Source organism: Podarcis erhardii (assembly GCF_964252035.2).
Source record: "Podarcis erhardii genome assembly, chromosome: 14".
In the NCBI taxonomy this organism is placed as follows: Eukaryota; Metazoa; Chordata; class Lepidosauria; order Squamata; family Lacertidae; genus Podarcis; species Podarcis erhardii.
Window position 1 is genome coordinate 52768812 of NC_138503.1, and position 15512 is coordinate 52784323.

The following is a 15512-nucleotide window of genomic DNA, read 5'->3' on the forward strand; positions in this document are numbered from 1 at the left end:
GGGCTGCAACTCCTTTCTCTGGGATGGCCCTGTTGCCTCCCAGGGATAGGTGCAACTCCTTGCAAGTAAACAGCATATTTATGTGATCTCCGCTTGAGTGGAACTATTTAACCATCCACTTCCTTGTGATGCCCTAATGCCTGCTTCAGATGGGCCACAGGGGAGAGAATATCATTTTCTGTTGGGAGCTCCAGGAATAAAGGATGCAGAGCACTACAGGCTCCTGCCACTCAAGTCGAGTGTGATTAATTAAACCCATTCTCAGACTTGCCTGTGGTTTGCCTTGCCACAGCGGAGCTCAGCCAGTGCTGCTTGGATGCTGCTCTGGTCCTTGTCAGATTCGCAGCAGATAATCTTTCTGAGTGGCAGGAGAAATGGGAAATGTGGCTGTCCGCACGCTGCCCGTTATTCATGCTTGTTGTTGCCCAAAGCAGAATCTAAGAGATGTGCAAACTGCCTTTGCAACAGAAACTGGAGCACAGGGAGCGGGAACAAGCAATAATAAAAATAATGGCTCAGATCCTGTTCATTTTCAAGGGAAACTCTGACTTCTCCAAAATTGGAAACTTTTGCTATTCACCTTTGATATGCCTGACCTGAGCCATTGTCACCTTTGGAGAAATCTTGATCACAAAATCAATAATGAAAGGAATAGAAGTTCTGGATGGGATGAGTTAAGCTGGGAAAATGATTAAGACTATTTTGTTCCAAGGTTGATTCCTTGGTTGTTTGTCTTCCCCTCGCCTCCCCACCCTGCTGATCTCCTTGCTTGCAGCTCATACAGAATCTCCTTTCTATGAGGAATGGTGGTTCCTCCTCGTGATGGCTCTCTGCAGCCTCATTCTCATCCTGATGGTGGTGTTTGCCCTGATCCTGCATGGCCAGACCAAGAAATACCGGAACTGCAACACAGGTGAGATGGCCTCTTAGTGATTCAGGGCATCCTGCCCTTCTGCCTGCAACTTACAGCCCCCAAAAGAATACTATGTAGTAGAAACAAAGGCTACAATACAGTTGTACCTTGATTCTCGAACACCTTGGTACTCATAAGTTTTGACTCCTGATGACTGCAAACCCAAAAATGAGTGTTCCGGTTTGCAGGCGCTTTTTGGAAGCCGAACGTCCGACATAGCTTCCGATTGAGTGCAGGAAGCTCCTGCAACCAATCGGAAGTCGCGCCTTGCTTTTCGAACATTTCCAGAAGTCGAATGGATTCCATTTGAGAAACAAGGTATGACTGTATAATGAACATAACAACATGCAGTGGTGCCCCGCAAGACGAATGCCTCGCAGGACGAAAAACCCACTAGACGAAAGGGTTTTCCGTTTTTCGAGGCGCTTCGCAAGATGAATTTCTCTATGGGCTTGCTTCACAAGACAAAAACGTCTTGCGAGTCTTGCAATTTTTTTCGCTTTTCCTCCCCTTTTTCTAAGCCACTAATAGCCGCTTTGCCGCTTTGCCGCTAATAGCCGCTAATAGCCGCTAATAGCCGCTAATCCGCTAATCCGCTAATAGCGCTAATCTGCTAAGCCGCTAATAGGGTTGCTTCACAAGACGAAAAAACCGCAAGACAAAGAGACTCGCAGAACGGATTCTTTTCGTCTTGCGAGGCACCACTGTAACAAAAAAAAAATCTCCCCGTAGAAAGCTGCAGGGAGACAATGCACTGCACTCTCACCCGGATAACGGATACAAATTTAGAATCAGTTTCCCATGGATAGAGAACTTGTGCATCAGAGAGAAAGGTTCTCACTCAGCCCTTTGTCTGCCGTGCTGATCTGCTAGTTGCAGTGAATTTTTAAAACAAGAGAGAGTCAAAAGATGAAATCCCCCCCCCACCTGCTGCCTGAAACGGTAGCTCACGTTACCATATGTGTAGGAGACCCTTCCTAACCTGGGTGCTTTCCAAAAAGAACCAGGGTCACCTACATAGAGAAAACAAGGAGAGAGTCTTGCCCTGACAATGGCCAAAAGCTTAAAGTGATTTTGAACAACACCGCTCTGATCTCTGCTCTTTCCAAAAATCTCTGCTCTTGCTGAAATGTGCCGACACCTGAGTGCATGTGGAATTTGCCATGTGATAAAATGCTAATATCTGTTTGCATCGCCATATGCCTAACCATTCTGGGCATTCAGTGGAAAAATATGTTTGTGTCTGGGTTGTCCTGGCTGTGAGGCTCGCTGTTGCCCAGCTTCTGCGGGATTGCATGTCTCTTGGTAACTTTTGTTCCCCATCGCAAATTCCTTACCTTTTGGGCTTTTAAAGCACCCTTTGCAATGCCAGCAAAAATCACCTCTTCTTTTCTCCCTCCTTCTCTCTGTAAACCTGGCCTCTTGGCCTTTTTCAAGGGGTGCTTAAATATGCATTGCTCAGCCCCTGAATCCTGCATCAGGAACTTCTCTAATCAATTTCCCTCCCATTTTCCTCCTGAGATGTCCAAGTTTTTCCAGCTGCTGCTGCTGCCGCTGCCAGTTGTGTGTGATGCTTCAGTAACCTGCATGGACCTGTGAAATATGCATTAATTTTAAGAGCCAGGGGTTTCCTGGAACTTCTAGCGTGCAGGTGAAGGAAGTCACTGTGTCCTGGGCTCTGTGATGCTGCACTGCTAATAAAAGATTTGGGGCAAGGCAATGGGAAGAGGGAGCATTAGGGACTGGCTAAGGAAAGCCATCTTTTCTTTTCTGAAGACTCAGCGATTCAATACTCAAAGAAAGGATTTATATATCCCCCACCTTCCCCCAGTATAAATTCACTTCTAACAAGTGTTAGTAAATCAGGTTTTATTCCCCTGGGATTTGAAATGTATGAATGCCATGGCATTTTACTGAGCTAATGCTATTACAGGCTTCTATGCACAGTGCATAGACAAATCTCTCATCTCCTTCCTTGTGCTCTCCATCTGGAGGATGCACATGAAAAGGCAGCTCTGTCCTCAACCTTTCTGCCAAGCCTTAATGCAGCATCACAGCTGAAGTCTGGGATCAAATAGCTGCCTGTTGTAGCAGAGGAGATTTATGGCTGGCCTAGGGGTGGGGTGGGAGGAGAGCATGCTCATTAAATGAGCTGTGTGTGTGTGTGTGTGTGTCTGTCTGTCTGTCTGTCTGTCTCTCTCTCTCTCTCTGTCCTGTGGGGTTACACAGCTGGGACAGCAAGGCCCTTGAGTTGCAGGGCACACAACAGATGCTATATATTGGAGAATCGCACTGCTGATGTGCTCAGAGATTGCTATATGATCTATACTATCTATACTAATAATAAACTATACTAATAATATACTAATATATATTATTATATATATTATATATTATATATTATATATTATATATTATATATTATATATTATATATTATATATTATATATTATATATTATATATTATATATTATATATTATATATTATATATTATATATTATATATTATATAATATAATATATATTAGATCTATACTACTACTACTACTACTACTAATAATAATAATAATTTATTTATACCCCGCCCATCTGGCTGGGCCTCCCCAGCCACTCTGGGCGGCTTCCATAGAAACCAAAAATACAGTAAAATATTACACATTAAAAACTTCCCTGAACAGGGCTGCCTTAAGATATCATATCCCCGCTCGGCTATGGAGGTCGCTGGGCCAGTCGCCATCTCTCAGCCTAACCTATCTCACAGGGCAGTTGTGAGGATAAAGGGAGGGACAGGAGTGTCCTCCGAGTTCCCTCCATGAAGCCAAAATGTATCAATAACAAGTAACTAAATGCAAAGCTAACCCCCCTGCCTTAATGCAGGATGCCCGAGCAACAGATGACCCTCTAAGTCAAAGGCAAGTCACCCGCCATGTATGGTGGTCAGCCAGGGGCTAAATAAACATCCTGTTTTTCCTGCCTGCCCTGGTCTACAAAATGAGAGTGGGGTGGATGGGTTGTTGAGCCCCTGGCAGGTGGACTACGCTCATCTAGATGGGTTGCCAGCTGTGCAGAGATGCCCTTGGTTTGGGCATTTTAAAGCCTGAGCAAATTGCACGTTGGGTGTAAGATCTGTTTACCGTTTGGTAAACCCAGAATATATTTCCTCATGCTTCTCTAGCTTCTGGCACTCTTCTTTAAGAGCTGATTTTTTGGAAATGCTATCCTGTCCCTATAGCTTGTGATGTGGCCTCTTCTATGAAGATAGTGGAGCAACGATTCTGTTCTCAGTGAGCACTCTGTGCAGCACTAGAAACTGGAATGTGTCTAGCTCACAACTCGCAGGGATGCAACTGCAAACCAATACACCCTTCCTTGTGTGCAAGTAAATTTCTTCAAGCAAACAGGCATAGAACTGTGCTGTTGTCCTGGGCAAGCCCACACTTTCTGCTGAATTGGAGCAAATAGCAATCGCGGAAAATTCCATTGCCACTTGTTCCAATTCAGCAGTTAAACATAGGCTTTCCTGGGGAAAGGGCCAGGACAAATAAAACTAAACAAAAACACTTGGGCACAGACCTGGAAAGCCAGGACCTATGCTTAGAAATGTGGGTATGGATGAGCCCTTAACCAGGAAAAGAGACAGAATGAGATGCAGCATCGAACTAGGTGGTACTATAGACAGTAGCACTTCAGACCGAAGATGGTGAATACCTTTAAAAATGCTCCCTGCAAATAAACAAAACATGAGCACACTAGGGAGAAAAGTTACAGCCCAGCCCACTCCCTCCTGTGCTCGTTTTTCTACTTACAGTGAGTTTATGCAAAGGAATATTTAGGAATGTAACCCTGCATTCTGAAGTGGCGTTGATCCCTTCTGCCACCTCAGGGTGCTATTAAGTCTTCTCATTCTGTTGCATGCAGGCCAGACCTTGGTGCCACTGAGCTGAGTCAAAGGTGTTTCTCAGTAAACATTGGAGGGGCAGGCAGCAGAGCTGTAATCCTAAATATACTTCCTCAGGAATAAATCCCACTGAAATCAATGGAGCTTTACTTTCAAGATAACTTGAATGAGATCTGGGGGCTGTGTAACTTGAAAGCCTCTCTTGTGTTCTCAGGGTACACAGGTGAGATGAGCTGTTTAAGCCTGAGAGCACTTAATCTGGCTGTTTGCTTTAAATTTTGCTCCAGGCATCTATGCCTGATGGCGAAACCTGTATGTGATTACAAACCTTGCTTACCGTCAGACCCCCAGAACCCCCTTCAGGGGAAAAAAAAAACCTTACAAAAGAAGAAATTGCAAATTACTGGTGTTGTCCTAATGAAATGCAACATTGTAGGTCAGGAGTCGCCAACCTTTTTGGACTAGTGAATTTTGGGAGCATTCTGGGAGTCCCAGTCACAAAATGCCTAAATTAGAAAATAATAATGCAGAATTAGAAAGACAACCTTATGCTTGCTGTGAGATGTCAACGATGTCCTGCTAGCCCTGGTTACGGAAATATCACGCACAGAGAGATGCACAGATGTTGCTGTGTAATAACAACAGGGAGCAATCCTCAGTACTGGGGAAAATGTAGCCCCACCTCTCAGATTTCACAGAAATTGGCCAACTGCACTGACTGCCTATCACTTTTCAGGCCCAATTCAAAGCTTTTGACCTATAAAGCTGTAAACAGCTCAGGACCGCAATATACCAAGGACCGCCTCTCCTCATATAAATCAGCCCAGACCCTGTGATCATCATCTGAGGCTCTTCTTAATGTACAAGAGGTCTGGAGAGCATCAACATGAGAACAGGCCTTTTCTGTGATGGCCCCCATTTGTGGAATGCTTTCCCCAGGGAAGCTCGCCTGGTGCCTTCATATCTTTAGGCACCAAGCAAAAGTGTTACTCTTTGCCCAGGACTTTGGCTGTTAAACAATCTATAGGCTTTAAACTATGTTAGTATGTTATGTATTTTTGTGTTTTTATATTGTAAACCACCCTGTGATTCTTGGATGAAGGGCAGATATAGACATTTAATCATTAATCATAATAAGAAAAGGTACCTGCGCATTTTGCCCTGTGACTTTCTTTCCAGAAGGGTTAGAGATCTGCTTTTTAAAAAAATAAAAAAAGCTCAAAAGTCTGGGGCACTTCCCCAGGGAGCCCGCTGGAACCTTAACAGGCAGCATTGCGCCCGTGGGCACCAGGTTGGTGACCCCTTTTGTAAAAATTATTTGTGAAAACATGGATGAAAAATTGCCTCGTTGGTAGTACTCCAATAATCAGGGAGGCATAGCAAATTCCTGTGACAAACTGTCTTGTTTTCATAGCAAAGACCTTGTTAAAAGGAAGTATGATTGTCTGAAAATGCTGGTTCTCTCTCTGTCTTCATGCAGAGCCAGGGCAGGAACTTTGCCTGCGCTCATTCTGTCGCCGTTTGTCCCCAGGAAAAAGTATTTCCAATGTGGAAGAATCTGTCACTCTGGATAATGGGGGGTTTACGGCCCTTGAGCTCAACAGCCGGCACCTCAACGTCAAAAACACTTTCTCCAAGAAGAATGGGACGAGGTAAGGCAGTTCTGAGCCCCACGCGGCCTGGACCCATGGCTCTCAGCATCCGGCCAAGCACAGGCACTCTGGAGAAGGGCTGCAGGCAGGATGAGACCCTTGCCACCAAGGAGTGTGTTTTATATGCTTATTTATTCCAGTTTGGAACCCATTCCAGACTCAGGACTAGGGGCATATCACTACATATTTAAAAACGCACACATAAAATATCCCCTTGAAACAAAACATGAACAGGTAAAAACTTACAAACCCTCCAAGTGTCCCTATTTTCCAGGGACAGTTCCAGATTTACAGAAGCCATCCCGGTTTCTGATTTGATTCTGGAATCTCCCGCTTTTCCTTAGGACGTCCCTATTTTCATCGAAGAAATGTTGGAGGGCATGGAGTTATGCGACTCCCAAGTCAAGGAGATAAGTCACTATACAACCTTTAGAAGACATCTGAAGGCAGCCCTAGATAGGGATGGTTTTTTTTTAGTGTTTTATTATTATTATTTATATGCTGGAAGCAGCCCAGCATGGCTGGGGCAACCCAGTCAGGTGAATGGACTATTATTATTATTATTATTTAGGAAGTTCCTATTTTCATCGAAGAAATATTGGACAGTATGAACTTACACCTTCCAGATCTTTCATCCCTGCCTGCACACTTTAGCCAGCTTAGCCCCCGCCCCTGCAAAAAGAAAAGAAAAATCAGCCAAAATAGACATAACTCTTTTGAAAGATGCTCCCTGGGCACAGTAAATTCAACAGCTGTGGTGCAGGCAGCTCTTTTGCTTGAGCATGGATTGGGGTGGGGGAAGCTAGTACAAAACTCAGTTTCCCCCTCGGCAATGAGAAACTCAGCACCGTCTTTGAGAAGCAAGTTTTCCTTAAGATGAAAGAGCACCAGAGAGATCAATGGTGTCTTCGGGGCAATCTATTATTTACCAGTGTTTTAGGCTGAGCAAGTATTACAGGCGCGCAGAAGCCAGCCCAGACTGTGCTGGTCCAAAATGAAATCCTAAAACAACCCCAAAGCCACATCCAAAATGGTTTTCTTCACCCAGACACACATCCTCCCCCCTCAGCCCAGACAGGCCAGTTTCTGCTCCACCGTGTTGGGTGCAACCTTGATTCTGGGTCCTTGGAGCAGCCAAATGACTGTTGATGTGCCAGTGCCCCTTATTAAGGATTGGGCCATGCTAAGCCTGAAGGAAGGAAGACAGCATGACAACCCGCATCATGTAGGCCGAGCTGTCATAAGCATCAAAGTCCCTCTGTCTGCTCTATGAGTCTGTGGCTGAATTAACCCAGCCACTCTACCACCCTGATAATTGCATAGAAGGACATGGATCACTGTTTTTCCAAATTTGCGATATGGTCATGTCATGCAACAGTGCTTGAAAACCTTGGTTATATAAGAAACCACACGCATGTGTTACAGGCAGTGCCGGATTTATGTATAAGCTAAACAAGCTATAGCTTAGGGCCTCACACTCTTGGGGGGCCCCAAAAAAATTAACGGAAAAAAGCCTGGATGTACATTTCTAAAATACAAGATAAAAAACAAATAAAATAAAACCTACATACAGCAACAGTGTTTTGTGTTGTGCATGGACCTATTAGGTCCATAAATTACCAAATAGCATATATTCAACACAAAAAACAGTGACAATTTGTTGTTGACAAAGGACAGCTAGACATAGAAAGGGCCCCATTACCTTCAGTAGCTGAGGGCCTCATCAAACCTAAATCCAGCCCTGGTTACAGGTTAAGAAGCAATAATACACGTGCTTCTGTTGACTTGCCTCCTTTACCTGTGTCCTTGAATACTTTTTCAATACATTTTTCCCAGTTTCTCCCCACATAACTGGTGGTTGTTTTTTAGGTTTGTATTTGAAATTCACAAAATACTTTGCTTGTTTGTTTTTTAAATGAGCTGCACAAAATGCCCTCAAGTATCAGCTATACACACAAAAATTTTTTTTTTTAAAAAAAAGATTAGAGTACATGCGTTCTGCCTGATAGCTGTGATAGCCCATAACTCCCCCCCCCCTTTTTGCTGCATCCAGATCTCCTCCTCGTCCAAGCCCTGGCGGACTCCACTATTCCGACGAGGACATCTGTAACAAGTACAATGGAGCAGTGCTGACGGAAAGCGTCGCCCTCAGTGAGAAACCCCTGGATGCTTCAGAATCAGAGGTGAGTTTGTTGCCCTGTGCTTGAGTGTTGGCAGGCAAGTTCATAGAATCATAAAATCGTAGAATTGGAAATGACCCTGTGGGTTAGCCATTCCAACCCCCTGCAATGCAGGAATCTCAGCTAAAGCACTGCTGACAGATGGCCATCTAACCTCTGTTATGAACTTCCAGTCAAGGAGAGTCCACTACCTTCTGGGGGGGGGGGGAGTACGTTCCACTGTCAAACAGCTCTTAACATCAGAATTATTATTATTTACTTACTTATACCCCACCCATCTGGCTGGGTTGCCACAGCCACTCCCCGCAGTCCAACAAAATATAAAAACAGAGCAAAAGTCAGAAAGTTATTCCTCATGTTTAGTCAGAATCTCCTTTCCTGTAACTTAATTCATTGGTTTGGGTCCTCCTTCCGGAGGAGGAACAAACAAGCTTTCCCCATCTTCCATTTGACAGCCCTTTAGATATTTGAAGATGGCTCTCATATCTCCTCTCGCTCTCCTCTTTTCCAAGCTAAACATGCCCAATTCCCTCAATCATTCCTCATCAGGCTTGGTTTCCAGACCCTTGATCATCTTGGTTGCCCTCCTCTGCACACCTTCCAGCTTGTCAATATCCTTCTTAAATTGTGGCGCCCAGAACTGGACACGGTATTCCAGGTGTGGTCTGACCAAGGCAGCAGCCTAGAATAGCATTAGCCTTTTTTGATGCAGCCTAGAATAGCATTAGCCTTTTTTGCTGCTGAATCACACTGTTGCATAGGAGCCAACTCCTAGGGGCCGAGGGGTCCCAGCCCCCCCATAAAATATTTGAGGGGGGCTGGACACCCCCCCAAAGTTTAATGGGCATTGCCATTCAAAGGGTGTGCATGCACCGTGTTATATGATCAATTATAGGAACTGGGCTTATCTCTCCCCCCAAAAAAATATTTTATTCAAGTTAGCACCCCTGCCTCCGTAAATTTATCTAACCCTGTTTTAAAGCCATCCAAGTTGGTGGCTATGCCAGCCTCCAGTGGGAGGGAGTTCCATAGTTTAGCTATGTGCTGCATGAAGAAGGGCTTTCTTTGATCTTTCCTGAATCATTTCATCAGCATCTATCACGTCTCCACTTACTTGCCTTTTCTCTAAACTAAAAAGTCCCAAATGCTGCAACATTTCCTCTTGGGGTGCCTCTCCACCCCCTCAAGTATTTGGGTTGCCCTTTCCGGAACCTTTTCTAACTCTACAAGTTATAAGGCGGCCAGAACTGGGCACGGTATTCTGCCAACATTCAGCTTTGTGGAGTTCTATCATTATGAGAGAGGGAGGAAAACCAAGCATGATGTTATATGCGTTTGTCCTGGCCCTTCTTTTTCACCTTTTCTCTGCACTAAAAACTCCAGGCTTGAGAGCTCCAGCTCTCCCCCTTCACTCTGCTAATGTGCCCAAGCAGTTAAGATGGGAAGAGGGAAGCTTCCCGCCACCGGCGAGAATGCCAAGCCCTGCTTTGCCTCCTGGGATCTCTCAGTATTCTGAACAGGCTGAGCCAGGCTACTGTCTGCATGGCAAATGTAACAAGTAGCCTGGCTTGGAGACGTGCAGAAATAATTAACTTTCCTTAAAGTACGAGGCTCGTATGTTAAGAAGGCCTTGCACGGGGCTGAGATAACTTGACAAAGGAAACGAGTGACTGTTTCCCAAGCACCACATGTCCACAGATCCAAGATAGGTAGCGTCTGTCCTGAGGATGCGAAAAGGCTTGTCGCGCTGCTGGAGTCTGATGCCATCCAAGGAGGTTGAGGGCAGTGGTGGAGGAAGGGGGCAGGGGGCGGGGTGGCCCCAGGTGCCAGCCTGGGGGGGGTGACATTGCCGTGGGCGGGTGCCTCCCCATTGGGACGACGCTCACACTTGCAGCATGCCATGCCCCCACGTGTGACATGCCTTGCCCCAGCCGCCCCGGGTACCAAAGCCCCTTCCTCCGTGACTGGTTATAGGCAGAGAGAGTGGTTGCAAACCTTGACTCTCTTGGACTCAGGTGACCCATGGGGGCCTGGTTTCAAAGCAGAAGTCCTTGAGAAGCTGAAATGGTGGGTTGGGTGTCCCAGGCTCCAGAGTGTATGCCCTCCATCAAATTCTCCCTACAATTTGGTTTGGAAAGTGGCAGAACAGAATGCAGGGGCATTTTGGGAAGATTCTGTGGAAACCTTGGGGGGTTACCAGAAGCCTTTTTCTTACATTTATATCTTGAGAGCCCATTCCCAGCTCTCTTTCTTTTTTTTCTTTCTTTTTTTATAATAATATTTATTCAATTTTTAAAACACATAATTAAAAGACAAACACATCACAAAACACAAACAAACATAAACAAATCAAACATAAATAAATTCATTATCTTATTTTCTTGTAACTTCTTTCAATCGACTTCCCCATACCTCCCTTTCGCTGCATCCTTATTTTAGAAAGAATTTTTTTAGCAACCCTTTAGTCAATTTATCCATTTAGTTCCCTTCATTAAATTCCCATAAATTTGTTGGTTACAGCTGTAATTCTCTGCTTCTTACCCCTTGACATCTCAACACTCCTCAATTTTACAACAGTTTTTAAGATATATTTTAAATTTCTTCCAGTCTTCTTCCACTGCCTCTTTCCCCTGGTCACGAATTCTGCCGGTCATCTCTGCCAGTCCCATGAAGTCAATCACCTTTGTCTGCCATTCTTCCAGAGTAGGTAGTTCTTGCATCTTCCAATACTTTGCCAGAAGAATTCTTGCTGCAGTAGTAGCATACATAAAGAAAATCCTATCCTTCTTTGGCACCAATTGGCCAACCATGCCCAGGAGAAAAGCCTCTGGTTTCTTAGTAAATGTCCATTTAAGGACTTTCTTAATTTCATTATAAATCATTTCCCAGAATGCTTTCACCCTCGGGCAGGTCCACCATAGGTGATAGAAGGTACCTTCATTCTCATTACATTTCCAACATTTATTATTGGGCAAATGATAAATTTTTGCAAGCTTGACTGGGGTCATGTACCACCTGTAGATCATTTTCATTATATTTTCTTTTAAGGCATTACATGCCGTGAACTTAACACCAGTGGTCCATAACTGTTCCCAGTCAGCAAACATAATTTCATGACCGATATCCTGTGCCCATTTAATCATAGCTGATTTCACCGTTTCCTCCTGTGTATTCCATTTAAGCAGCAAATTATACATTCTTGACAGATTCTTAGTATTGGGTTCTAACAGTTCCGTTTCTAACTTTGACCTCTCCTTCTGAAATCCTATTTTCCTGTCCTCTTTAAATGTCTCATTTATCTGGTGGTAATGCAGCCAATCTCGAACTTTGGACTTTAGTTTTTCATAACTCTGAAGCTTAACCCTTTCACCTTCATATTCTAAGATTTCACAATATTTTGGCCATTTAGAATCCATATTAAGTTTTTTCACCCCCTTGGCTTCCATCATTCCCAGCTCTCTTTCAAGCCTCCCAGATGTTTACCAACATCTGTCCATGCCTAATCTATGGCGGGATTGGCTCAGAAGAAACGAAAGAGAGAAAATACTTGTGAAATGGCACTTAGGAAAAAGCTGTCAAACTCATCCCAGGGTTTTGCCACCTCTTGTGGCTTTTATCCAAATGGTACTGGGTTCAAAATGCAGTGCAGTCTTTGTCTACCCATTATTTGTCTTTTCATTGGGTGAAAGATCCCTGTTTTGAAGGGGGTTGGACTAGATGACCCTCGGGGTCCCTTCCAAATCATACGATTCTATTCTTTGCTTATCAGCAGTGACAGAAGGCCACGCCTAAGATAGTAGGTGAATTTTAGAAGTGGTGTTTGGAAGGGTCGGTTGTGAACTCAGTTGTAAACTGCACCCCTTCTGTGTGGACAAGCCGTAGCTCAGTGGCGGAGATCTGCCTTACATGTAGAAGGTCCCAGTCCCCAGAATCTCCAAGTAGGGAGGGGGGACCCTGGAAAGTCACTGCTGTCGGTCAATGTCAGCAATACAGAGCAAGATGGACCTGTAGCCAGAATCAGGTAGCTTCCGATGTTCCTCTGCTGAAATCCTGACCAAAATCTAGCTGGTCTAATCAGTAAGAGAAAGCAGTGGGCCCTGAAAGAGGACTAGCTTGCCCTTTAATCAAGAAGTATCCTGGAAGAACCCGGCTTGGGCAACGGAGCAGGGAGGCAGATGACAGTCCGCCTTCCTTCTCTGTTGGTTGCCTGCCTTCCTCCTCTCCTTAATTGCCTCTGGCGGCCACTGGCTGCTTTGTGTTGCCCTCTGACCAGCCTGCCAGGTAGGCAGCAGCCCTCGTTGTGCCGTCTCCAGCCGTTCCTGGCGATGTACATACGTTATCTTGAGATTATACTCCCAGTGGCTCTGCTCCTCTCCCTTTGACAACCTGGAATTAAACCTGCCATTAGCGGAGCGTGCTGGGCATAAATATGAATGTCGCCATGCCGCTTTTTGTTATTCATGTCAGGAGTTCCATGTGCCGGTTCCTGATAGTGCATAATGACCATCTCCTGCCCGAGGCAACTCCTGCATGCAGGCGCGGCGGACACAGAGGTCGCCGGAGTCTATCCATTCTCTCGTTACGCTCTTTCCTTGCCCTTGATGTCAAGCATACGGAGCCCAGGGCTTCCTAGCAGAGCCTCGCAGCTGAGGCACAGGCCAGCTTTTGTGGCAGGAGAAATGAGGCCCCCATTTTCCTCCAGAGCTTTGATATCCAATCAGTCTCCACTGGCCCTTTGATGCTTGCCTGTTTCCAGCAGTGTGCACTTGGAGAAAATACTAATGGACATGCTCAGAGGTGACAGGCTCTTTTGATCATCATGGAAAAATGGCATTAGCCATATTTGTGTGAGTGTGTGTGTGTGTGTGGTGCATCAATTTTATCTCATTCTATTATCTTTCCTGGTGCCATTTTAGGGTGGTGGCTCTTGTTTTCCTTCAGCTTTTGTTATTCTAAGGCTTCTGAGGAGATGAGCTTTTGCTTACCCGAGGATTTCAACCACTCCGTCTTCACGGGGGGGGGGGGGGAGAGAGAGATGTTGTGCAGGATGTAGGGACGAAGCACCTCATTTCTTAGGAGGACTTGGCCAGATGCTCTTCCGTGTGCAGCCGAGCCTATTTAAGCTTGTCAAAGGGCCGTTTCCCTTTGATAAAACTTCCTGTGTACAGGATGCCATCAAATGCCGAGACAGCCAAGGCCAAAATCATCTCGATACATTTTCCCATTAAATCTTCATCCCCAGGCTTTAAGATGTTGCAGCTGTGCTCGTGATGGAGAGGCGACCTGCTTTCACATACGTCCCTGTGACTGATGCTGTGGTTTCTGCAGCCTGGCTAAGAGGGACACAAGCTGCTCATGCTGTAGATTTGAGCCCTGGATCTATCACTGGCCACTGAAGTGAAACACTCCAGCGCTCAAATCTACAGTACGAGCAGCTCGTATGCTTGGAGGGGCAGGTGTGAGTGGAGGGCGGGGGCTGGATTATGGCAGTAGGGCGGTCCTTAGATACATACACACTTTCCCCCAACACTGCTTGCTTGGGTCTGCAGAAGAGGCAGCCCTATCAATAGGCAGAGTCCAAAGGCCAATCAAGGGCTCCCCCCAAAATTCCTGTCCAACCCCCCCCCCAAATATAGGCAGCTAGCAAAAGCCCATCCTGCTTAGGGAAGGAGGGCACTGCAGTGGAAAGTTAGGGGAGGAGCAGCCTAATATAGCCTTTACCCCCTCAAACCTAACAGGCTGCAATAGCCATGTGAACGTCCCCCAACTCCTGTGACAGGCAATACCACCTGTGTCCTCTTTCCCAGGGGAGCTGGGGTGCAGCAAAGACACCCCATTGAAAGTGGGAGTGACGGCCTCCAAAATCCTGTTTATTTGAGAGCAGGTGAACACATTCCAAAACAGACCTGCACTTGGGGGGGGGGTGGAGCGTTTGCAAGAGAGACCTGGCAAGCCAAGGCAGTTTAACGCCTCGCCCAATTCTCCTCTACAAAAGCCCCCTCCCCCTTAACCCATTCCCCATTTAGCCAGGCATGGAGACCAGAGAACACCCGATGGGGTGGGAGGGGAACACCGAGGGTTGCATTTCACAAGAGAACTGGCAGACGTGAGGAAGCGCCAGCACCCCCTCGCCTGCCTCTTCTCCCTACAACCCCACCCCATGCCTTCCGCAGCCATGGGGTTGAAAACATATATTTGCTGAAGCAAACACATAGTTGTGCCCTGAACCCACACTGACCTCCTGTGACCCTATTTAAGCAGCATGGCTGTTAAGCTGAAAGTTTTGGACGCCCTCCAACATAAATAAAGGCTTTTAATGAGGTCAAGCCACTTGCATAAATAATGTTTTTTTCTACCCACACTGCTAGAAAAGCCATACAGAGCAAAAAGCTGAGAGATGAGAGAGAGAGAGAGAGAGAGAGAGAGAGAGAGAGAGAGAGAGAGAGCGCGCTTGCCCTGTTGCAAATAGGAACGCACGAAGCTGCCTTATAGAGAGTCAGATCATTGGTCCATCTTGCTCACTGCTGTCCACACTTACTGACAGCTGCTCTCCAGGGTTTGAGGCAGGAGTCACTTTCCCATCCCTACCTGCAGGTGCCAGAGATTCAGCAGACATCTAGTGTCCAGATCAAGAGAACCAATATACCGCTCCCTTCTGCCTTGGTCAAAACACACCTGGAGTGTTGTGTCCAGTTCTGGGTGCCACAATTTAAGAAGGATATTGACAAGCTGGAAGGTTTGCAGATGATCAAGGGTGTGGGAGGGAGTTGAATCTGCTTAGCCTGGATAAGACTGAAAGGTGATAGAATAGCTACCTCCAGTGCCGGATTTATGTATAAGCTAAACAAGCTATAGTTTTGGGCCCCACT

General features: G+C 45.8%; 1 protein-coding gene across 6 annotated transcripts in view; it reads left to right on the forward strand.

The window, feature by feature from the left end:
• Positions 1 to 15512, forward strand: part of SDK1 (sidekick cell adhesion molecule 1) — a 595311-nt gene that overhangs the window by 573324 nt on the left and 6475 nt on the right. For 4 of the 6 annotated variants that reach the window (XM_081839463.1, XM_081839467.1, XM_081839464.1 and 1 more), the window contains 3 exons: positions 776 to 913; positions 6292 to 6463; positions 8517 to 8646. In XM_081839463.1, coding sequence (XP_081695589.1) covers positions 776 to 913; positions 6292 to 6463; positions 8517 to 8646 — 440 coding nt within the window. The remainder of the gene's footprint in view (positions 1 to 775; positions 914 to 6291; positions 6464 to 8516; positions 8647 to 15512) is intronic. The other 2 variants (XM_081839466.1, XM_081839468.1) reach the window with 1 other exon arrangement.